This window comes from Falco punctatus (genome assembly GCF_963210335.1).
Source record: "Falco punctatus genome assembly, chromosome: 11".
Taxonomy (NCBI): Eukaryota; Metazoa; Chordata; class Aves; order Falconiformes; family Falconidae; genus Falco; species Falco punctatus.
Window position 1 is genome coordinate 12,812,713 of NC_137591.1, and position 25,367 is coordinate 12,838,079.

Genomic DNA, 25,367 nt, shown 5'->3' on the forward strand with positions numbered 1-25,367 from the left:
TGAATAATATATTTATTAATGTGTTAGTGCCACTAACTGTCCCTGAGGCTTTTCTTGGGAATGTGTGTCAGCTTATTGATTCTAGCCCTCCCCTCCCTGTACTGCTTTCCTCCTCTGCCAGGCAGGCAGGGATGTACTTCTGTGCTGCTTCAGGTCATAATTGGAAAAAAGATAGAAATGTTCAATATGGCTCATACATAATTCAGCTTATCAGCTACCCAGGAGAAATAAGAAGAGAAGGTATATGCACGTCTATTTCTCCTACTATCAACAGGAGAAATAATTTCCAGTTACACTAAGTATACATAGTTTGGTCACAACAGGATTTGCAGTTAGAACGGAAAAATGAGAGACGTGGGAGCAGAGAATGAAAGGGTAGTAGGGAACCGAACTGTTAAAAGAGATTCACTTATGTGAGAATTCTCGATTCCTCCAGGAGACTGGACTCATGCTTCTCTCCTAATACTCAGAATGGAAAAAAGTTGGCAATTAGAAAGGATTATCTGCCCCTGATCTGTAAAACATCGCAGAAATCTAAATAAAATAAAGCACCAGCTTAGTTAGCTACAAAGACATCTAATAACAGCCTGCTAAACCCTGACTGTGACTTCTGGATTTAATGTTAAGGCCTATGTTCTAAAGAGCAAATTGTGAAGAAGTATTAAAACTTACTGTTAATAAAGGATTTTTAATGTAAAAATCAATACGTGCTGTGTATTTAGCAGCATGTAACCACGAGGACGTCTATGATAGAACTTTGTCATGCACCAGGGACCACTGCATTAGTCAAATTCTTGAAGGGAAGTGCAGAATGTCTGCATCATTCAAACTGCCACCTGAGAGCAATTACAGAAATTATTTTAACCCCAGAGGCAGAGGGAAAATCCAATCCTAGTTGACAGTCTTGAGGATATCAAGGGTTCCATGTGAAATGTGTCATTTTCAAATAGCTCTATAAATTCATGTTAGGAAAGTAATGGTGTAACAGAGATGTGGGGCACACTATTTTTTGGAGCCTACTGAGACTAAATACAACCCCAACCAGGGAGGGCACCAAGTTGCAATATCCACTTTGTCAACACGTAAGCAAAAAAAGGAATTGTAATAATATTAATAAAAATTTCACACCCCCAAAATGCATATCTAAGCATAATCTAAGGCAAATGACACAGAATAAGACAGCATGACTGAGGAAAAAAAAAATAATACAGACCTGTCCTTAGAAAGTCTCAGAAAAGAGAATCTAAAATGTTTTTTCTCAAGTACAGATACATCATTACAGAACTCATCCTCATCAGTTAAGCCAACATAAGAGGCACATGTAGCTCTTCATGCTTTGTGAGCAAGCTCAACTCTACATGCATGAGCACATACAAACTGGTATAGAGCAAATGTTTCTTAATTTTGTCCATTATGCGAATGTTCAGCAAAGGGTTGATATTGTTCAATTAGAGAGCAAAACACAGCCCCCCAGCCTGCAGATCGTTCCTGACCTTATGGGATCATGTTAAACTACCATTACTCCCGATTAAAGTAAATTTCCAAAGAGAAAAGCAGGCTCTGTGCCTGACTGGTAGTGACTTTTGCTTCTGTGCCTCTTAAGCTGTATGCATGCACATCTTTTCCTGTCTCTGGTGTTTCCTAACATTCCCTATTTATGTAGTGGTCTGCAAGTTTTACCTCATCAGGAAAACAGTAGGACCACCACAGAGCTAAAGAAATACTGTTGTGCTCCTTTATGCAATGCATGTCTCTTGTGGGCCTCTGAACATTTAACATAGAGCAAATAAATTATTAGCGTGTGTGTGCAAGTGCATACATATCTAAGATACATAAAGGCAACTGCAACCAAAGGAAACAGCAATGTCCTTGGAACAGTTGTGTATTCGAGTAGTATCACAAAAATCCAGTTGCAAGAAGCATTTAAATGCAGATCTGCACGTAACCTGCTGAAAGAGCTCCACTGAGCTTCATGCACTCACATACACGGCTGTAAAGGCAAGCAGTAACAAAAAGGATCTGATTCCCCACCCCACCCCCAATAATTTTCAAGCCTATTGCACCTGTTATCCTGTTCTTAATAATACTACTACTGAAGAGCAAGCTGATCCTTTAAGATGCCCCACCTCCAGAAACAAGACACACAATCACATCAAGTATTGAATGATTTCTATGATTCCCATCACCACAGTGTCTGAGCACATTACAGTTGTTTAATGTATTCTTTGTCACAGAGCAGAGGGGAAAATAACTATGCTGTAAATGGGGATGGGAGAACAAGGGAAAATAGGTAACTTGTCATGTATGGCTGGCACGCTCACCATTGGGAAAACCAGTCTCCTCTGGTTCAAAATCATACAATAATAAACGCTTTTCAGTCTAGTTTTCTCATTACTCAAAAGTTTCTACATTAATCCATATACAACAAGCAATGTGCCTAAGCCTTTTCCTGCTTGTCTTAGTAAATGCAAGGAAAAAACCCAATCCATTCAGCCAAATGCCCTGGATTTGTAACATCTTCGTACATTTACAAAATCCTATATATAATCAAGTAAACAATACATTGATATGCTGAAAAAAACACATTTCCTTAAAAGTAGACAGTAATTCTGACATTCTAATATAAAAAAATCATCAACTGACCACAAGTTTTGTATCTAAAACACTGTTCTTCCACAAAACATTCTATTTAGAAGAAACAACATAGCAAGCAAAATAAAACCTGCTCATATAGCAGACAAGGATCAAAATCTATTTAACAGGAGAAACAGAATAACAAGTTGTGACTACGGTTAAAAGTAAACCCAGCTAAATTCCACATCAAACTGAAAATCTGAAGAGTAACCTGAAAATCTATTCAAGAACTGTGCCAATGTAATCTAGAAGGTACAGCAACATCAATTAAGTTTCTGACAATTCTTACATACCCTGAAGATGGGTATTACATCAAACAAATGAGAAAAGTATACAAATGTCTCTATAGCTAGCCCTCCAAGTGAGAAATGACACACCTCAATCAGACAATACAACTGTAACACTTTAAAGGAAGTTCATAATCTGCAATCCTTTCATGGCTGTCTCAAAAATATTATGTTCTATCACTGGGAGAAAACATAGCAAATAATACAGGAAGAACAACACATCTTTTCCAAACCAAGCTACAATATCACCATGTCATTTAAAAGCACCACACCAACATGTAGCTATCAAAGCCAAAGTCATCTTCTGCCACCCGCAAGAAAAAGCTTCCCACTTACCTTCTAACACTGTTAATTTGGCACTCGTGTTTATCTCCCCAACACTATTGGTTGCTGTGCACTCATAGATAGCTTCATCTCGATGAACACGGAGTGGCTGTATCCGTAGAACTGATCCTGATCCATCATCAAACTCAATAACCTTCAACAACAACAAGAAAGCACTTGTTTACTGGTATCTTCTGCAACAAAATCTGGAAGTCAAAACAATCCCGGAGTAGAAAAACAAAAAACAAACCAAGCTCAGTAAGCTATAAAATTCCATGTAATTAGTCAAATGTTCCAAGTCCAGAAATGCAAAAATTTCAGAGTCAAGAACATATTTGTCCTCTAAGGAGGCCAGAACAAATGAAGATCCAATCAGGTTCTTTATGAATCGATTATGGTTGACAAATTATCAACCTGATAATAAAGATGTGTATCTGATGATTTACAACATCTGAGCCATATTTGCACTAATGGTTTTACTAATCACACTGATAGCAATTTAGTGCCAACTTTCACCTTGATGGAAGAACAGAACAATATACTCTTGTGAGATTACCAGGAAAATATTAACAAAGCTAGAATAAAACCTTGAGAACCTACAGTGCATGCTTACTCCAACCGAAAGTGAGGGGTTTTAATGTCCTTCAGCATCGGGTACTTTGCAACTCTTGCAAATCTGACATAATCAACAATGATGTCGTTACGATTCCTTCCCCAGCGTAATAAATTAAGTCCTTAATAAATCATTGCCTTTCCATCCATCCTGCTAAGCTATAACATGCATTATTCTAACTTCTACATGGAAGAAAGTGGTATTTGTTAGTTTGCAGCTGGATCATTATATGCTATGCCTTAATGGCAAGGCTGTGAAGGCACAGCCTCAGGCCACTGTTAATGCCAAATTCATCCTTCTCCCATTACTGAACACAGCAAAAGTTGGAAATATTAACTGAACTGCAGATGGTGACAGCATGAGGGAAAGACAAATGCCCTCCTCCTGTCACTTGGGAACTGCAGGGGCAGATGAAGAGACTAAGCTATACTTCGTCCCACACACATAAATGTCAGCCTAGGACCTGCATTACTCCATGCAAAAATTTTAGCCTATTTTCAAGAGTTCTTTCTAGGAGTCCTTCTCACAGCATAAAGGCCAAATGAGTGAAAACAGGAAGGAGAAAAATAATGTGCACCACAAGACTCTGCAGTGACAGCAGAAATAGGAAGACAGTAAAAGGTAACCAAGACCACCACAAATCTGTTTATTCCTCACACTTGAAGGAATAGCCCTTCTGTTCTAAGGAACAGACACAGCTTGCAAAAACCCCTAAGCTGGGGTCAGACAGAGAAATATGAACATCAGCGCAGTACATTGCAGGAGATAATTTTTTTTAAAAAAATACTCATTTTCAAATTAAATATGAAACTGTGACAAAATGCTAAACTTTCTATAACCTTTACACAGGATAGGGTTACTGCCAAATTTTAAAACAAGACGAAGTCAGATGCTGAGATTAATTTACTTCAGTGATAAGGACTAAAAAGCTAAGAACTAAAAAGCTAAAAGATGAAACAGCAGAAAAGCTCTTTTGCCCTTACTCTTCTTTGAACAAACACTCTGTGTGAGAGGAAAGGAGCCACAGCTACTAATGACCTGACAGATGCTGAGACAAAAATGCTGTTCATTTGCTAACGATGGATAAGTTTTTTGTGTAATAACCCAGCATGTCTACATCAGATTTGTTTATTATTTTTTTCATTTAAACTTAATTCCAATTTTCTTCGAAATAAAGAGTATCCTAGTAATGAGGCAAAATTAATAGTTATTCAGCAAAAAAAGGTATTATTCACTATCTCATAACACAATAAGAATGCCTCAACTATGTATCAAAACTGTGTGAATAAAGGTATGAAATTGCTCGTATAAATGCATATAATATGGCATAGCCCTTTGATCAGCCACAATAAGTACCAAGTTCATGAACTATAAAGGTTGTATCTACATACAAATTATAATGTTTCAATGGTTACTATACAACAAAACTTAACCTTTAATAGGGAAAAATAACAATGTAAAACAAGGTTAAAATTGATTACTTTAATCAAGGTTTTCCGCTCACATACAAAATCACGATTAAAATTGGTGACTTGAATCAATCCATTCTGGGCAGCAAAGTCATCTTGTGCTCCAGTCAGAAAAGCAAAAACATCAAAGACAGCGGATTAGAGGAAAGGCAGCAGAATAGTAGAAGGGTCACGTTTCCAAGGGCAGTTTTAGAGAAAAGAGCCCAACTCCAGAAAAAGAAAGTGGAGAAGAAGGTGGAGAAAGTCAGTGAAAATGTATCTGCTATTTAAAATACGAACCAAACTGGATGCTTTTTCAAAAGCATTTCTGATACCTGCTCTTCACTCCTACTTCCTCTCAGACTTCAGTTCATGGGGAAGTTAATTCACCCTTCAGGATGACTTCACCATTCCCTTTCCAAGTGCCTTTCTGGGAGAGACGGCAGTAGCCATCACTTAGAAAGCCTTCCAACAATGTTTTGGCATCCCACTTTTGAATTCCACTGTGGACAGCAGGCCAAGGAGGTGCCTTATCTATCAATTTTCACAATGAAACCAGAAAATTACTGCTAGATCAAACTCTTATCCACCATCCGGTTCGGTGTATGCCCCAGTCTCCCATCTGGAGAAGAATGTCCTATGGATGTGCTTCCAGTGCTCAAAGGACAACACTCGCTCTACAGGTTGCACTGCTGCAGGGAAGGAAACTTACTTTACTCTAAAGCTCTAGATTCTATATGGTAGTGATGCAGATATGCAGGGTTGCAATGATGTCTATTGTGTAATTAAGACCTGCAAGCATTAGACTGATTAGAGATTTTTTTTTTTTTTTTTTTTTGTAATTACCTCAAACCGCTGAGAACTGACTTTCTTCCCCTTCTTCATCCATGTGATACGAGGTTTGGGCTCTCCTGTTGCCTGACACACAAAAGAGGCCACTCCTCCAGAAATCCCAATCTGATCTTCGGGAGCTTTCATAAATGTTGGCTTGCCTGCAAAAATAACCAAATCACCCTCATGAGGACACAACATCAGATAAGCAAGGAATGGGTCATGTTAATCTAAATTCTAAGATAATTGGTGCTCCTACTACAAATCCAGGTTGAATGGCCTCGGCCACACAAATTCAGTGCAGACTGCAGCATGACAGGTAGAGTTTCTGCTTCAGTACCCTTTTTTCCCTGAAATTAATAAAGACCATCTGGCTTGTTGGTAAAAGAGGGCAATAGAGGGCTCCCCAAAGCCCCCTGGGCATTCATTCAGGTATATGACAATTTGGAACCATTTTTAGATTTTTTTTTTTTAAATAAATGGATTTTCTCAGGTTTTTAACATAGTCATAGCACTGGAAATTACAGAACAGCTGACACAACAAACCTATAAAATTTGCTATATATTGACATTAGTTTTCCTGAAAACTGTTAAGACATTCATACAAATTAACAGATACAGTTTTAAGTACACAAATAACAACCTGTAATTCATTTTAAATGTCTACTGTTATAAAAAACTCTACAGTCTGTAAGTATCTGGAAACTTGCACAGGCTGGCCTATGCCTGGTAAGAAACTGATCACTAAAAGTGAAAGTCAGCAAAGAAACCAAAGTGACATTCAGGCCTGAAATACTTGGCAGAAATATTTTTTTTAAAAAAATATTAACATTTTAATAATCAGTAAGTTTCATGGAAATACAGTTGTGTCTTCTGGATTTACATGACAGACTCGCATGGATTAAAAAAGCATGAGGTTGAACATTTGTTTTTTATTTTGTACTCGCTGTGTAAGAGAATTCTGCAACATGTGATCTGAGAATCATGTTGAAACACTGCTTTGTTCAAGTGAGAAATGTTTGATGATCTCTTATCCCTATAAAGCACTAAAACATTCAGCCCCACAGAGGGAGTCACCAGCGTCCACCCATGATGTCATTCAGCGCACAGGTCACACTAAGGCCACATTCCCAATACAATTCTGACTGACTACCTCAGGGAAGAACCTGACCTATAAATGTGGCAGAGACAGCTTCTGGGATGTAGAAAGGTGGAGAAACCTGTTCAACACCAAGCCGTTGAACCAACGTCCTCAGCAGAGCCGGCAGTGGTTCCACACCTTCACGTTCTGGCCGTGCCCACAAGTATGTCCTTCAGGGAGACAGGGACAACATCTGCAAGCTCAGGTGCTTTAAACACCAAGCTTTTGAAGCACTGAGGGCTGAGTTTCCCCCACCTAGAAGGGATACATATTCAGTGACCCCAAAAAATGACAATCTTCAAATACACTTTCCTAACATATAAGAGATTAAAATGCTGAGGGGATGGCTGCACACTGCAGCTGAGCCGGTGTGGCAGCCTGCAGCTGCTGAAGAGGGCAGGGGACCTTGTTCTGCTCCTCATGCCCTCCCCTCCTCTCCCTGCCTCCAGACACTGGCATCCAAACCCCTACGAGCAGCTCCAGCATCACCAGAGTCTCTGAGGAGCAGCTTTGGGCCCCTAACCCAGCAGAAAGCCACCTCTTCTTTTCTAAGCAGGGTAGGGAGCACAGCAGCTCTGGGCAGGATCAGAGAGGGCGAGGGGGCACTGCAAGATGGCGTGGCGTCCCTCCCTCAGCATCTGCAGGCTGGTATCCGCCACCTGAAGCTGCCGAGCGCAACTTCACCCCTCAACAACGATCTCTGAAGACTTTGCTAAAACAGTAGTAACTCCTCAGTCCCACTTCCACCTTCTGGTTTAGCTCACACTTACGCAGACCCTCACTGTCCCTTCAGCATGGCACAGCGTGACTCAACACAGACAGCAGCTCGACCCAGTGACATACTCCAACTGCTGCTCCTGACAAAGCCCAGAGGCTGGGATCTGCCCTATTCCAGTGTGGATCAGATCAGGGAGACCGCTGAGGGCCCAAGATGCTTCTCACTTTACACACACACACACCACCCTTGTCCGTACAGGGTGCTGAGGTGGGCTGCAGGAGGGTCTCTGTGTGGAGAGATCATGGCTGCCCTGTGCTGCTGGACACAGCCAGCTCCACAACAGCCCCACTGCAGGGCACAGCCAAGCCTGTCATGGCAGCGCCTCTGTGGTAACAGGTTTAAGAAGGGGCACAACACCTCATGGCTGGGAGGAGTGAGGTAAAAAGTGTGAGAAACAGCCCTGTGAGCACCTAGGTCAGAGGGGGACGAGGAGCTCCAGGCACCCGGGCAGACTCCCCTGCAGCCCAGCGTGTGGCAGGTACTGCCCTGCAGCCCACAGCTGGGTGGGCATCTGCCAGCTGGCCACAGTCAACCCACCACAGCTGCAGGGTGAAGGACGAGGCCAGACCTGGTGGTGCGACATGCAGAAGCAACCACCTGCTGAGGAAACGCTTAGCAGAGAAGGGCTGGTGGCATGCCACTCCTGAGGCAGCAGGACAGCAGACCCTTTCAAAACCTGCAACATCAGGTGTTCAATGCAGACTGTGGTCATGTGCTGGGGAGCTGACCCACCGCTCACATGGGACATGGGCACCAGGGGACACACCGACCCTGAGCCCAGGTGATCTGGGGGTCACTACAGCACAGGCCTCGACCTCTACTACTGCTGCTTGCTCAGCTTTATTTCTGAAAGGCCTTCACAAACAGTGGATCCACCAAGGTCAGCTCTGTCCCCACAGAGGTGGATACACGTGCTCTTGTCTTCAAAAAGCTTCTGTGAAGGAATATGAGACCTGAACTGACCACAGGAATTCATCACACTCAGGTGTACTGAACATTGCCATCCTTGGCGAAGGGAGCCCCAGGACTGCACAAAGAAAATAGCTCAAAACTCAGAAGATGCCTTTTAAGACATCATGGCTGCTGTCTGCAGTCTTTGGCACATTGTCCTGACATGAACAGCAAGCAATTATTAAGTGTGCTTGCTTAACTGATGCTGATTTCACATATTTACTCATCTATAATCATGTCTATTTCTACTTAGTTTGTATTTACATATATCTGTGTTTATTCACCTCTCATCTATTCCAGTGAAATGTTAATTTACTGCTCAGGCTGCTAGTGATTGCAGTGTGATTGACTGCTTTGCTATGCAGTGTGCTGAGCTGAAGTCTTGTATTGCATTTCAGCAGCTGATTTGTTTTTTTGATTTTCTGTTATTTACTCTATGATCTTAGTAAAATAGTGTACATTTTTCAAATGACAAATACAGCAGAATCCAAAGACTTCTGTCCTTGAAGAATACAATGCAATTATATCTCTCACTGTACACCTACTCCCCAGCTCGTACACTGAGGACTTATTTTACTTTTGTACATTTAAAAGAAAAAAATCAATACTATTAAAAACTAGAACAAAAGGAAACTGAATGCTCACCTGCAGTAAAACCTAAAAAACCTGCTGCTTTCTTCAGCTTGAATTTACACTGTTGTAATGAATCTTTTCCCCCTGCACATTTAATTGAGCAACACTGATTTCTAGAAACTATCTAAATCCACTGAGACTGGTCACAAAAGTATACCTGTATATAAATCAAATTTTCACACAGTCTGGGAAAGGATATTTCTATAAAGCCATTTTAAACATTTGTATGCCCTGAAGTTTTGAAATGGAAGGAAAGTACTAATTAAGTAAACCTAAAATCCTGAGTCCAGGCCCCAGGACAATTGAGCTGGACATAGGCATACACATTTTTATACTGATCGGTAACTGTCACCACAAATCCCAAAACTTATCTCAGTGAGAGCTAACAGAAGTGCGACAGATCATCCACAAAAATGATGTCTGTGGAAAATGCATGTTAAGTGGACTAGACTACCTCCACACCTCTCCTCCAACCAACACCTCTTTAACTACTGCCCAGAGGAAGCTGCTGTGGGACACATCACTAGCTACCTCCAAAGGGCAGTAATAACCACCAGGGATAGGGCCAGACAGAAGCATGTCTTTTTTAACTTGTTTTGAGTATTTGCGTTCTTAGGGTAGCCCTAGAAACACAACCACAAAAAACCCCCAATGTATCCAAAATACAGCATTTAATCAGTAACCTAGTTGTTGTCTTTCCTGTCATCTTAAATTCAATATGACCAGAGTCTCCACAGAAGACTACGGACATGCCAAGTTTTAAGGTAACTGTTGTTCAAACAAGCTACAAATAAACAAAAGGAACTGAAGTGTATTTTGCAGTGTCTTTTTCCTGACCTAAGGACCAGGCAAAGCTGAAGATTTTTTATTGGAAGTTTAAAAAAGGAAAAAGAAGACTGATTGTATTCCAAAGACAAATCTGTAAAATATCACCCGAGCAAGTGTTGGGTGACAGCAGGGAGAGATGCCAGATGGCTGGGTGCCCATCACACCCACCTTCGCTTACTCCATCATGTGGAGTAACAACTCCAGACTGGTGTATTTCTCATTTGATAACACCAAGTCCAAACATCTCCAGTCTCTCTCTCTCGCGCCTCTGCTCAGTGTCAGATCCCTGGAGCATGTTCAGTCCTCACACTCTAAACTAATTCTTGCTCCTCACTTCATAAGCAAGTTCCCACTACACAGAGAGTGGAACTTAATGCTATCATCATTTCTATTCACTCATAAGCTTCAGGCAGGAGAATGGGAAAACTTTCACCTTCTTGGCTGAAATTTTCCCTGTTTGGTCTTTGCTCAAAACCTAAATTATTCTAGAGAGCTTATGGGAACAACACAGTTCTGGGGAGGAAGACTGTGAAAAATAAGAGTATTTTCTTACAAGAGAGAGAAACAAGCTTTATCTTATTTGGCTGGGAGCTGAAAGAAAACCAACTGGCTCAGACAGGCTCACCATTCAGAAACCTTTTTTAAACAAAAAATTTGAGAAGAAAAGAACTTTCGTTTCACAGTTGATAGTGCTGAAAAAGTCACTTGCTGAGCAAGCACGGATTCTTGGATAATCCTATAAAGTGAATCACAAGGAGGGCCTCATGGTGTGGAAGAGATGCTAGCAGAGATTTGTCTACTTCACTATGCTGGAAAACATCAGCAAAGTCATGCAGAGTCCTGGGCTCAGCCTAGGGTGCGTGACGCTTTTAAAAGAAATGCTCCCCTGAATTACATTTTAAGAGGTCCCCAAGAACATGGGTACAGAAAGCCAGAGAGAAGTACAAGCAGACAAGTTAGGTAGGCTCTAATCAGTAAGGCTGTGGTCTGCCCTCCCCAGCAAAAGCAAGCGTGATGGGCTGGGAGAGGAACCTGAAGCCCTCAAAGGCAGAATTCTCTGGTTTGCTGGAAAGCCAGTGACACAGCCTTCCTGCAGGACGACTCAGAGTGACAGCCAGCCAGCCAACCATGAACATGCATCTCTCTCACCCATACTTTTTTATATATAAAATCGCTGTTCCTCTCTGCTATTCTAGACAATTTGCTTGTTGTGAAACAATTGTTATAAATCAGAAAAGCATCTCGGTAGCTATTTTAAAATTTGCCCTATCAAAAATGTGTAGCAGAGCAGTAACATTACAGTTCTCCTTTTCAGGTTTTTCTTTCTTCCTGCTTTCAGAGCGACTTCATCACATGTGTTGTTTTTAGGCTGTGCAGCTTCTCAGTGAACCCAAAGGACCTTTCCACAGAGAAAAGTCTCTTTTGCCAGATTTCATTCAAGGCAGAAGTACAGAGGTGTAGCTTCCCTCTATCTTGGCAAGGTGTCTTTTATGTGAACCATGGCCTTTGAGAAATAACGTATGATCTGCTTTACCTGACTTGAATACCAGCCAGAGCCTTGAAAAATGATGCTGGGTCATGTATATTTAGCACAGAACCTTGTATTTCACTACACGTTAAACACACACCAGTTACGTAAAATATGCTTTCTTGCAATTTTCTGAAGAGCCAAAAATTTCAAGTGGCTGAAACATAATATATGCCAACATAAATATGCTTCATATACCCAAATATTAACTTGTTTTATTTCAAAGACCCATCATCATTAGATGGTTTCTTAAAATAAATGGGAAAATTAAACTGAATCCTGATGCTTTTACAGTATTTAGCACCCACGTCAAATATACCTCATCCAAAAATTCTAATTCAAAAACTGGCAATCATACTGCTCCTCCTGTTCTTGTGGATGCTATTTTTCCAAAGAGTTGCACACAGGTTTTGAGAAAAATGAATTATTAAACACATGTCTGCAATTAAGTGTTCCATGAACACTCACCTGCTGCGAGAGATTTTAAAGAAAAATATCTCTATCCTCATGCTACAAGTGCCCACTGTTCTAAACAGAAGAGCAGCCAAAAATAAGACCAGGATTGTAGGAGAGGGGAAGCTTGTATTTTTAACTGAAAACTTTTATGACTTGGGCTAAATTAAGATTGAAAGTAATCTTTTGTGAAGGAAAAAAACAGTTGTGATATGAGATGAACTAGGTAAGCACATATAATAGGCATAGACGGGTGCCTTATTTAGGTGCCTGGGCTAAATGCATGAAAAGAAGTTATTGACACAAGCATAAAAAGATCATAATGGGAGTAACTCTCGATCCTGGAAATTGTGAAGTTCAGGTTTAAATCCCTGCCTTTAACCTTCCCGTCAGATATGCCAAGGCACAACTGTGCCTCAGCTTCCACTGCAAAACTTGCCTGCTGTTCTCACATGGCTGCTGTCAGGACGAATACGTAGAAAATGATGTGGCTCAGTTGTTATAACACTGGGAAGAAACCAAGAATGACACAGACTTTCTCATGTTCACGACTGACTTTGAAGTGGAAATAAAGTGGTCTAGAAGACAGAGGTGCCCCATTCATATATATATACAGCAAGGGTATTTCTCTTTTTCCATTTCCTTTATGATCTTGGATGATTGATAACCGTGCATGGATGGATGCCCGCTGGAAAGATACTCTGGTGAAACCTACTCTATGATTTTTCTCCTAAGCATCTACTGCAGGGCAGGAGGCAAGCCTGTGGGTTCTCCAACTATCCTTATGTTTAATATCCTTATGTTTTCTTTCCAATATACCCACCATCGCTTAAATGTGGTTCCCGACCCTTTGTGATTACTAAAAATATTGTTTGGCAAAATACAATTTTTTTTATTTAATTCCTGCACTTTTAATTCCTGTATAATTTACAAGTAGGAAGAGCCTGTTTGAGCTTCATAATACCATTTCTTAACAGCAGCTTACTAAAGCATCAGTAGGTCTTGGTGATCACAATGCTAATTTATTCCTTATTTCTCCTATTTCAGTTTTATTTCACTAAGACGACAGCACTTTATAAATGAAACTTTTGTCCTTTATTGCCTGGTGGAAGGTACTTATTAAATAAATGCAAATATATGTAGTGGGGTGTTGCATGCTCAAGTACGTACACAATTTTCTTTTTATCCAGTGAATGGATCATAACCCTTTCTCCATCCACTTCAAAAACCACTTAACTGCATCCCAATCACAGAAAGTGGCATTCCAAATTCAACACATTCCTCAGATCACTCTGAATTACAGGTTACCCAATGTTACCTGCGCATCTTCCTCTCTTGTTTTATCATCTTAGTGTTATTAGCTTTTAATGCTTAAGAGATTCCCAACAGCTAGGAGAAATGACTCTGCTATTTCAATCCAATTTTAGTGGTTGAGTTTTCCAGCTTCATGTGTGGTTGTCTGTGATAATCAAATCTACAAACATTATCTCTAAACAAGCTGCATTTCTCCTCACCTTCATCTCCTCCCTTCCATAAAGTTACTCATAGATATCTTTTGAGTTCCTACAAAATGAAATCAAGTGAATGATTAATACACAAAAGTCTAAGTATATCTCCTAACATGTTTGATGACCTCTGTAACTTTCAGTAGAAAAATTACATTACAAAAATAATAAAAGCAGTCATCCAGCAGAGGCTTCACTTTTCTCTAAACACTAGCAGGAAATACAGTGAACTAAGATGCAAGGTACTCATTTCAGCAGGTGAGACCCACTGTGCTTTGTTTATCTGTATTAAGTTTAATTGAGGAGAATGCAAGGGTACATGTCAGGTCAAATGTTTAATTTTATAGGTATTTGTAATGATTTAAGCACAGAAACTCTGATAATCTTTGATTCCTGCTTCTTCGCTGCCTCAGCAAAAGAGGTTTTTTTTAGTTTTATAGAAACTGCTTACAGTTTCTATAGGGTCTTTCCTTACAATAAACCCAACCTAAAGGCAAAGCTTTGGATGTGGCTGAGGTGCCTCTGGGACGTGAGAACCAAATATGGGAACCTTCACACCTAGGCTGGCATTTTCAAGCCCTGTTTTCCCTTTTGCTAATAGAGGATTTATACTTACTAAATCTGATACAAAACACTGAATAGTCTTTAAGGCAAAACTGAGTATTTCAAAATTTCTTCTTAAAAAAACCAACACCTTAAAACCTTGTGTGTCCTGTGTACTTCTGGTCAGTGTCTGGATGTTACATATAAACCAACCCTTCACCAGTTGAAACTGGGTGACTGCTGTTAAAATGCTGACATTGGGATAAACCTGTTTATTCCACAGAAATATGGGTTAAAAGCCATTAAGTCACTGAAGCGTTAAGGCCACGATTACTAGATATTAATAAACTACAGCAAAAGCCTGTCATCATACTATCGCACTTCAGTAAATTTCTAATTCTGCCTCTTTATGAATCATGGGAATTGCTGAGTTTAAACACCTAAAATTAACTGACATGATACTGAAACAGAATTGTCTCCGGCAACCATCACACAAGTATGCTGTGCAAGTCACTCAGCAGTGCTCAACATTCTGGGTGCTGATTTATTTTTTGAGAGAGTTTTAGGCAGGCAACTTAGACCTTAATGCAATGGGGAGGTGGTTTCTCTTCATATCATATCTGCAGGGTGCCCACAGATTTTTGTGCATAGGGTGGCAAATTTTCTTCATTATTTTTGAAGGCTGTTGTAATTGCAATGTCTTTCTCAAAGTGCCTGGCTGGCTATCAGTGTGAGCTGCTTTACATCTCAGTAAAAAAAATCCCTAGCTCTGGCTAATCCCTGTGCTGTGATTGACTCTTGTCCATGGATTTTTTTGAAGTTTTTTGTGTGCCAAGAAGGGGGGGGCGGGGAATAAATCAGTCTCCCTGCTATGACACCATTCTTACAATTGCTTCCAATAAATGAAACAACACATAACTGGACAAAGAAAAATATGCCAAGAAGCACAAAGCAGTCCTGCACACAACTGAAGAATACTGATTAAAACAAAGCAGAAAAACAGCCCAGAGAAACATCCTTCTGGAACCTGAGGTCATCTTCATTTCCCCTCCTCTGCTTTTACGTTTCCCTAGAGCACCTGCAGCCTGTGTGTGCAGCTTGCCACATATCTTGGGGAAAAGCCAGATGCCTATGTATGGGTTTAGCTTTTGATTCTAACTCCCCAGCATTTATACCAAGTATTATACCGAGTAGAAAAACAAGGGAGAGCAAAGAAGCACTGCTCTAACTGCAGACCTTCCAGCAGCCTCACAGAATGGGTTTCTGCTTTGCTTTAATTTAAAATTGAAACCTGAAGTCAAATTTCCACCTGGTAATAGCTTAAAGGCACTTCCAATTAACTTGGTAATACACACTTTCTGAGTTAATAAATTTTGCAGCCTCTGTGTTTAATACAATTAAACGTTTGGGCCTTTGGCCTTAGACCTTATTTAGCTTGAGAAAGGATTGCAGGGAGACTGCCTCCAATTATCACCATTTACACAACATTCACTTAAGGGCTTTCAAATGCATACCTACAGAACACTCATTTAATCATACACAAAATTCAGTACCTGAATTCAGGTCTCCTCTCTCTTGCACAGAATAGATACAATGGACAAGAGGATAATAATGTCAGCTACTGGGCTCTGAAATCAGTCATTACAACGCCGCCTGAAGCGGTACCTAACAGCTGTGCCTGCTCCTAGGAATGAACTTTTTCTTCCAAATCTGCATGTTATTTGCAAATTTATTCAAAACTTCAAAGTTAATAAAGTGTACTGCATAGTGTAAAGAACCCGTTAAGATATGCAGGACCAGGAAACAAAGACAGAACTGAAATCTTGTGCTTGAAAAAACATGAAAATTAATTTTGCCAGCATGCCTACCACATTAAACACCATATTCTTTTACACAAAAGGATTAAAAGGTTTTAATCCCTCTTTGCAAGCAGCTAGTTCTTGATTCAGCAGTTCAAAAGGCTTTGCCAAGCTCAGGTTTTTCCCCTGCTTTTAAGAATTAAAAGTGAGCATAAACCTTATTTTGTAAACAGAGAACATACTACAATGATTTTAATAGAATTGGGAACCAGAGTAAGCAACCTCTTCAGAATATCAGTTACTAAAGCAAAGGCGTCCTGGGCTCTCAGGAACGGACCTGCATTTCATTTTAATGCCACTGTATGTTGTTCTGTCCTCCTCCTTGTAATGAGCCAAATTTCTGCCTCATCTATGTGGTAAGGAGGAAAGCCTTCTGCTTAATGATAATGAGCGCACTCTGGCATTTCTGTTACACCAGTGATTTCTTTTTCCTGTTTGTTATCAACTGTTTCATCATGCAGTATCTGTAGTACAGTCTGCAGAAACCCAAGAAATATAATTTCCAAATTTAAATGTTTACCAGAGTGTAAAAAAATTCAGCAGGTAGCTAGGCACCCAAGCAAAATACTCTCAAGTGTAACAAAATAAAAAAAAGAAGAAAAAAAAAAGGGGGTGGTGGTGGTTTGTTTTTTGCCCATTCTTCCTTGAAATTCCCCAAGAAACAAGAATATTTCCCTATTAAAAGGCTTCCTCTAAGTCAGACTCCTCAGTAAGTCTGCATAGAGAGGTTCAACGCTTCTGGGAGACACCAGGCAGCTTTTTTTCCCAGTAACGATGTATTTTAGCAGTGGTTAAATTAAGCATAGCTCAAAAGCCATTTGAGCAATTTCTATGCCAGGGCTACCACCTCTGCCTGGAAGTGGGACTGCCCTGGCAGGAGGCTGCTGAGCAATTCCAATCCTCCAGAGCATAAATACAAGAACCAAAAGGAAACACCAAGGCCACACTGCACAGTGCCCAGCTGCATGCTGACCTTGGTGCAATCGGTGGTGAACCCAGGGAAGCTCCAGGAGCTGCTGCCTCTTGTCCCTGAACGGTCCCCCAGTTTTCCCAAAATGGCTCTGTATGTATGTGGAAAACAGCTGACTGTCCAATGTGAATATTGGGTGCCTGAACCCCACAGTAAAGAGAACAAATGACACCTGCCAAAGGTTTGCAGTTCTACACTTGCTGCAGCCCAGCCCTGCTCCATGCACAGAGCAGGACAGGCACTTGATCCCAGGAGGTGCCCGTTCCCCCACCCAGGGCTTTCCGGTTCAGCAAGGGCTGACTTCTAGAAAGGCATCAAAATTAATCATCTTCATGGTTGATGCATTCTTGATTTAATTTTTCTAGCATCCATTCCTTGCTGTGTTATGAATGTAACAGATAAAATGAAAAACTTTTTTCACTTTAATAACTTTCCTCTGAAGATGAGGTCAGCCTCTTGTTTCCAAATAGCACTCCCTACCTCTCCCCAGCTATCACATATTATCCCAAATTTGATTTCTTTGCGGCCTTTTACCTGCACCAACTTTTATTTCATTTCACCTGATTATGCAAAGATTGTAGAAAATGCAGAAAGCTGTGGTCTCCATGGAGAAGTTACTATTTGCCACACAAAGTGAAAACTTTGGCCACCAAGTCTACCCTGAAGCCCAGACTATAATGTACTGGGACCATGAGATGCTGAATTTGAATTTCCGGAGCTGGCCTGGCACTTGTGTACAGGCTGGAGTATGCGCTGAAGAGGAAAGGCTGCATGCGGGACCAGGGAGCCACCCCTGAGGGTGCTTTGTGCATGGGGCTCTGAAGGGAAGTCTTTCTTCTATCTCATGAATTACCACTTTCTTCAGTGCCTCTGACAACATCTGTGTCTCTGGGAAAAGGGAAGACCAGTGAACATCACCATTGCAGTAGGTATCTTGGCAAGACAGCACATATATTCCACCAAGGAGGTGGCATTTGAGACACACTGTATTTTATCCTCACAAAGCTGCTACCCAGAAACAAACTTCCCTCATTAAAAGCACCGAAAGTATAACCCACACTGGTTTAGGAGGACATGTTCCTCGCTCACCGTGGAACTCTGCTGTGGGTCACAGACCCTACTGTGACATCAGCTTCTGCGGTACCTGGTGGAACAGGAGCAAACCAAAATCCAACACAAAGTGGCAGCTGGGAGCTACAGCACGCGACTAAAACCAAAGGAAGAGGCTGACATGGCCTTTCAGGCTGGGTACCCTTCAGCAGCTGCCTTCCCCGTGAAGACCTTACTGCTCAGCTCACACGCAAGAGTCATGAGCCACAGGGGCTGGCAAAGTACCTAGAGAGTCATGTTTACCAAACTGGCATTAAGCAGAAGCTCAGTACAAAGACTGGAAATATCTATGAACAATGAAAAGCATCTAGTAGCTCCTGTAATTATTTTTTTATATTTTCTCATGCATCTTAACTCAAATATGTTCTTTATATTTTAGCCATGACCTGCTCACAAGTAGTTCTGGATTGTCTCCCAACCCAGACCTCCAGCATCTTTTTCCACGTTTCTCCTCATGTCAGCAGCAAGTCCCAGTTTCATGACAGATTCACATGATCACAGAGGGTAGCCAGGAATTGTGAGTGGCTGCTCCACTGTTGACTCCTTGCCATACACTCACCAGGATAAGCCCATCGGGGCAGAACCCAGAACTGTTGATACCAGTCCTCATGCTGACTTTTGCAGCCTGGCAAGATGTTTATCCCCAAATCAGAGCTCACAAATACATAGAAGGCTGCAGGTGCCACAAGAGAGCAGTAAACAAGTGTGCTGCTTACAGAGATTTGCCGTACTTAGTTTTTACCTGCATCACTCACTTTCATTCTCACTGCTAGACAAAACTATCACATGCTACAACCTTAAGGGACATGCATACAGATGTCAAACCTGCAAGGTTCAGCTTGCTTTTAAGCTCTTTGTGGAGACTACACAGGATATATTTATAATAGAAAACAGATCTGTCTTTCAGAGAGCTGTGTCTAAGTCTCCCTCATCCATCCCCATGCTGTTGACCGAGTCCCAAGGTTCCCAGCTTCACACTTGATTTGCTGAACTAAAATCCATACCAGCAGAAAGGACGATGAGTTACCCCAGTGCAAGTAACCGTGCTTCTCAGGTTCTACATTCACGAGAAAGAAGGCACTGTTCCCACCCTGGGGATCTGACATCCCAGTATATTTCATGAAGGACATAGACATACACCAAGGTGAAGCACAAATCTGTATGTGAATCTGAAGCTTGAAAGAACGGCAGCCTTCCTTACCTACTGCAAGTCAGCTCATTGCTAAATTGTAATGCAGCCTAGGAAGAACAGGATGAGACAAAAGAATCTGTCCAATTATGCCTGCCTCAAGTGAATTTTATTAGTCGCTCAGCTCTACTAAAGGTGAGGATAGCATATCTGTATATACACAAATGGATCTTGCTTAAGAATTACCCATGCAGGAATAATCCCCTGCCTATCAGGGGCCTTTGATTTTCATGTTATGTTTTGAAGACTGACTTGAAGGTAGGTGCCTGTCAACTCCACTTGCGTTCTCCAAGAATAAATGTTTATCAAAGGGGTGTCTGCCATTTGCTGAGTTGGAATTAGTTACACCAACAGGGTACCAAACGGGTCACTCCTGTCAAATTATCAAAAAGGAATCTGAAATAGAAACACTAAGCAGCAGGAATTGAACACGGAAGTCTGTCAGAGCAAGTGTGACATGGGACAGCCAAAACACACAGGCTCAGAGGGCTGGAAGGGGCTCTCAAGTAGAGTCCTGTCCCTCAGCCTTGAAAGGGCTACACTGTGCAACCTCTTCTGTAAATGGATCACACACCATCTTAAAATAGGTTTGAGTTTCAGCCACACTTCTCTTACTGGAAGACTTCCAAAATAATGGTCACGGAAACATCAGCAGGAAAACACACTGTGGGTTTTTTTAAAGTTATTTGTTGTCAGTTATACCCATTTGTTTGTATGTTAACATGACCCTTTAGCTGGAAAGGGTTCCGGTCAATCTCTGTTGCTTTTCTCTCTTTCCCCCAATGTATACCTCAGATCATTTTTACTCCCTTCTTAGTAACAGCAAAATGTTTTCTGTCTGATAGAACCCCTGTGAGACATCACAGATTAAATATGTCTTAAAAAAAAAAAAAAAAAAAAAAGTAAAAAATATTCCATGTTGATTCTTACAAGGTTTCTTTGAATTCTGCTTCATACTCCCTTCTGGTAGAATCCATAATACTTTATCACCATCATCTGATTGTAAACCAAGAAAAAGCATACGTTTGTGTTTGGGCATCTTGAGATTACCATTCATCACCTTATCTTCTCTCCTTCCCCCTCCTCCCCCTTTTCTTTTAAACTTATGCAGCTTTTAATAATTTTTCTATATAAACTGAACCAAGAAACCATTCAGTCAGTTTAATTTATAAGATCACACCTACAATGTCCGCATAACCATTTCCAAGTTTCAAGAAAACTTGCAGTTCTGTTGATCACATGCAGAAAGTGTTTATTAACAAGACAGTAAGAAACCTGCACTTGCCCTTTCCTTCACAAGTGCGTGTCCAGATCTCCACTTTAACCATGGTTACGTAATGAAGACAAGTTTATTTGTTACTAGACAGAAGCCTCAAAGGCATGTTTATTGTGCAAATTAGGAACTATATTGCAGAGTTATACAAAATATGCAATTCAGCTGCTGTTGTAAAATAACCTCAGATAATTAAAAGTGAGATAAAGGTAGAAAAGCAGAAGATGAAACATAATCTGGGAGAACAAGCCCACCAGCACAAGAGCAGCTGCCCACATTTTCAGTGCTTAGACCGTAAAAACAAGGCTGACGATATGATTTGCAAAGTGCTGAAATCACCCAACAGCACCAGTCATAATCTGAGATGCATGTTTCCTTCAGCCAAGCGTTTTCCCACTATTACTGGTGATAAAGCTGGCATATGAATTAAAGGTTTGAGAAAGGATGATGACAGTGTGGCAATTAATAACACACTAATTTAAAACTTCCAACTGTCTTGGCATTGTGAAGCCATCACACTGCCACATCCTGGAGAGAAGTGACACACCGGTCCACCACCACAAGGCAATACAGCCTCCCATTCCAGGTGACTGCATCTTAAAAGCTAAAGCTATTAAGTATCTTTACCGAGTTGCATCAAATCACATTTTCAGAGGCCAGTGTTTTAAATTCCAAGTACTAGAAAGCCCCATTCAAAGTAGTATAAATTCTGCAGTGGCACTGCAGCAGACAGGGATTTTCTTTCAGACTGCTGCGATCGTTATTAATAATATTACCAGCCACTTTTGTTTTTCTAATTTGGTGCTTCACCTATGAATAAGTGAACTTCACAAAATAAATTACATAGAACAATAATAGTGTTGTTCTTACTGTATTAACAGGCACCCATGTATGTAATTCATCCACAGTGGTTTCTGAGTGTGTCCACACTGCACATAATGCCATTAGGCACTGATGGGCTGGCTTGCAACCAAGCACACACTTCATGGACTCCCTTCTGGATGGCAGCACAGCTGAACTGGTTAGCAAAGCCAGGGCAGGAGGACAGCAGTTCTCTAACACGGACCTAGGAACTCCAGAAAAACTCCAGAGATGCCTTTCCAATTCTCATCTTCTTCTTGGATTTGGGGTCTTTTTGTCTTTCTTGGAATAATGATTCTTGAACAGATTAGTTAGAACGCTGATTGCTAAAATTAAAACAGCTTTAAAACTGAATGCAAGACTGTCACACGTTGTCAAATGTGCTACAGAAAGGAAGGAGGACAGAAACAACTTCATTGCTGCTTCACTGCTGTCCAAGTGAGAGTTTGCAGTTGCACAGGAAAGGGAAGCCTGAATTTAGGACTTGACAAGCAGGATTAAAGAGAATTACATATTCTTTTCAGACCCCTTCTCTCTTCCAGTTCTTTGCTTATCATTTTATTGAGGAAACAGGCCTCAGCTGCTTGGGACATCTGCTCTGTAATTCCTTTTTCAGAATTCTGAAATTTCCTTAAAATCCAGGTTTGTTGCCATTTTGGCATGATTTAAAGAGACTGACTGTATCTAATTGACTCAGAAGTAAGGCAAACCCTTTTTGTTTTTCTTTCAAACACTGTGAAACCCATTCCATTTATGAGAGAAACAAGGAAAACACTGCATTAGGAGTTTTAAAAGGGCCATTATTCTGGAAGAAGCTGTAGCAAAGCAGTAGTAGTGTCACCCACTTCCTAGAACTTGCTTTTTCCAGCCTTCTATTAATTTCCAACATAAAATCAGATAAAATTATATTACTAACTTCTTAGCCAGTTTATTCTAAGTAAATACTCAAGGCTTGCAGTTGGATTTTCATATTCTTTAACTTTAGCAATTTAAGTTTTTTGTTTCTATGGTCTTTCACTAACTACTGGTGACAAAAAACCAAGACCATGCAGCTGAAATAACTGCTCTCTGAAAGGGCAAGATACTCCAAAGGCAGCTCAGCTGTTCCCACCTGCCACCAAGCGCCCAGAACATGCTCTGCTCACCAAACGTGACACACTGAACCCTGATCTCCAGCGGTACAGGCCAGGCTGAAAACCAGAGCAAACATTGCAACAAGCTTGATTATATCTCCTCCAACCTAAACAAGTGACAGCTTGCTAAAATATGCTTGTCCTAGTTACTTGAGAAAAGTGAGTGTTTTCAGATGTCTTCTGACTAGTACACCTAGGATGGAAAACTACACAATACAAATAAAAGCTGGAGCTGACCTAACTGTCTTCATGAAGGCTGGCACCACTTCTGCAACAATACAGGTAAGGAAGGGAGGAAAAAGGAAAATATTTTCTTCAACTGTTTATGAAAAAGATTCCATTGAATCACAAAAGCATAGCTGGGAAGGAACCTCAAGAGTCCAACCTCCTGCTTGAAGTAGGACCTTCACCAACACTGCCATTTGAGCGGTGGGTTGTCTGTCTGAAGCTTGGGAAACTCCAAGGGTGGAGAATCGACCAACCCGCTGAGCAGCCTGTTCCAGTGCTGCTCTACACTCCAAGGAAAGCTGTTCCTAACACATCTGATCCTGTATTTCCATTATTAATAGTGAACTTCAACACAGTTTCCTCTATCTCCGCAACTCATCTCTGCTAAACTTCTTTATCTATTATGACAGCTATTGAGCAACTGGATGACTAAAGATGGCAAATACTATGACTGTATGCATGCATGGGAGCCCATGTTTAAATAAACAAAACCACTATTTTCAAACATGGCTAATCACCACATCAACAGACTTATTAATGGGATTCCAGGACATGGTTGAATGCATGTTGCAGCAGCAGGGACTCGCTTCAAACAACACAGTGCTCCATTCCAACCTTATGTCTCAAAAATAAAAGAAAAATTGGAGTGCGATCAAATGCAGTGGATTAAATAACAAAAGAAATTGAACAAATGGACAGTGAATTTGTTTCATCGTATACATTCTGTGCACACACACACCCTGCCACAGTTTTGAGCACGTTGTCCAGAGTTTATGAATCATAGAACAATTCAGGTTGGAAGGGACTTGCAGAGGTCATCCTTTCCAAATACCCACTTAAAGCTGGGCCACCTCTAAAGTTAGGTCCAACTCCGAAGCTAGATCAGGTTGCTTGGGGCCCCGTCCAGTCAAGCTTTAAAGATTTTCATGGATGGACGTTTCAAAACCTCCCTTGGGCTCTGGTACAATGTTTGACCAACTTCATGCTAGGGAAACTTAAAAAATATCATTATATTTTATCACTGTTTCCCATGTTGCAGCTTACGCCTGTTGGCTCTCCCCCTGTCACCACAAACCTGCTAGAAAAGCCTGACTACTCCTGCTCTACAGCCTGCCACTGGGCCGCTGAAGACTGAAGTCAGGTCCCCCTCTAAGCCATCTTATCCTAAGGCTGAATAAAATCCAGCTCCCCCGCCTCTCCTGGTACATCTGGTGCTCCAGAGCTCCCTCACCAGCCAAGTACCAGTGTACTGTGTGCTTCCACACCAGTCCACAACGCTGCTGCACTCCTTTCCTCATCACTTCATCAGGAGATGGTATTCTTTGCTACCTGCCTTAAACAGGACGGGCTGCATTTAGGAGTCTGTCTCCCTCTCCAATCCTTCAGTTTGTGGCTCTGTGTTCATAAGCATCTACAAGCTATCTGCTGTAAGCATAAAGTATGACCATCGCTAATGAAAGATGACTTCTTACAATACCTCCAAGACCACACAAACTGTGCAGCATATCAACCCGCAAATTTATCTCCCTTACACAGAAATTTTACTTGACTAGCAGCCACAGCCCTTCCAAATTAACATCATTTACAATTATTTCTGAAGTTTTCACATCTTGCAATATTAGCACAGGAAATGGCAAGCCCCTGAATACTGTTATTCCCAGGTACCTGGTGCTTGTCATATTCCTCACACCCCTAGCTAGACTGCCCATCTTCACTGAATTTTTTTAAATCAGATTTCCACTATTTACTTCCTCCTCTCCACTGACGGCAAGACAAACAGTTCTGCTGTGCTTATTGACGTTTACAAAGTGCACCACAAAATGTGGGGCTATCGTTATCATTTCTGATTCATCGTATGCTGGCACTCTAAAAGAAAAGCAGTTCAATGGAGCTCCTGCTACACACTCTACTAACATTAAAACACTTCCAAAGACACTTCCCACTTCTGTTTCAACATATCACCTCCATTTACTTTCAGTTATTATGTTAGTCTGTGTACCAAATGAATCCCAGTTGCAACTTCCACTTAGTAATGAAGTAACTGAGCCTTTTAGAGCAACAAACAAAAGATTTTGCCTTTTTTGGATATTCTAAACCAGCCCTTTGTCACTGCAAAAAGAGAGTCTGACATCCGAGATACAAAATGCTCAAAAGAAGGCTGTATCAGTTAATCAAAAGAGAATGATGACTGCAACAAACTTTATCAGTTCTGACATGGCAAAATGAGAGCAGGAGACCACTATCCCA

The 25,367-nt window shown here is 41.0% G+C and overlaps 1 protein-coding gene across 11 annotated transcripts in view; it reads right to left on the bottom strand.

Annotated features, from left to right (window-relative positions):
* The window catches only part of PTPRF (protein tyrosine phosphatase receptor type F), a 395,877-nt gene that overhangs the window by 199,022 nt on the left and 171,488 nt on the right, over window positions 1–25,367 (bottom strand). For all 11 annotated transcript variants that reach the window (XM_080406869.1, XM_080406872.1, XM_080406870.1 and 8 more), the window contains 2 exons: window positions 6,153–6,298; window positions 3,258–3,399 (listed from right to left, as the gene is read on the bottom strand). In XM_080406869.1, coding sequence (XP_080262995.1) covers window positions 3,258–3,399; window positions 6,153–6,298 — 288 coding nt within the window. The remainder of the gene's footprint in view (window positions 1–3,257; window positions 3,400–6,152; window positions 6,299–25,367) is intronic.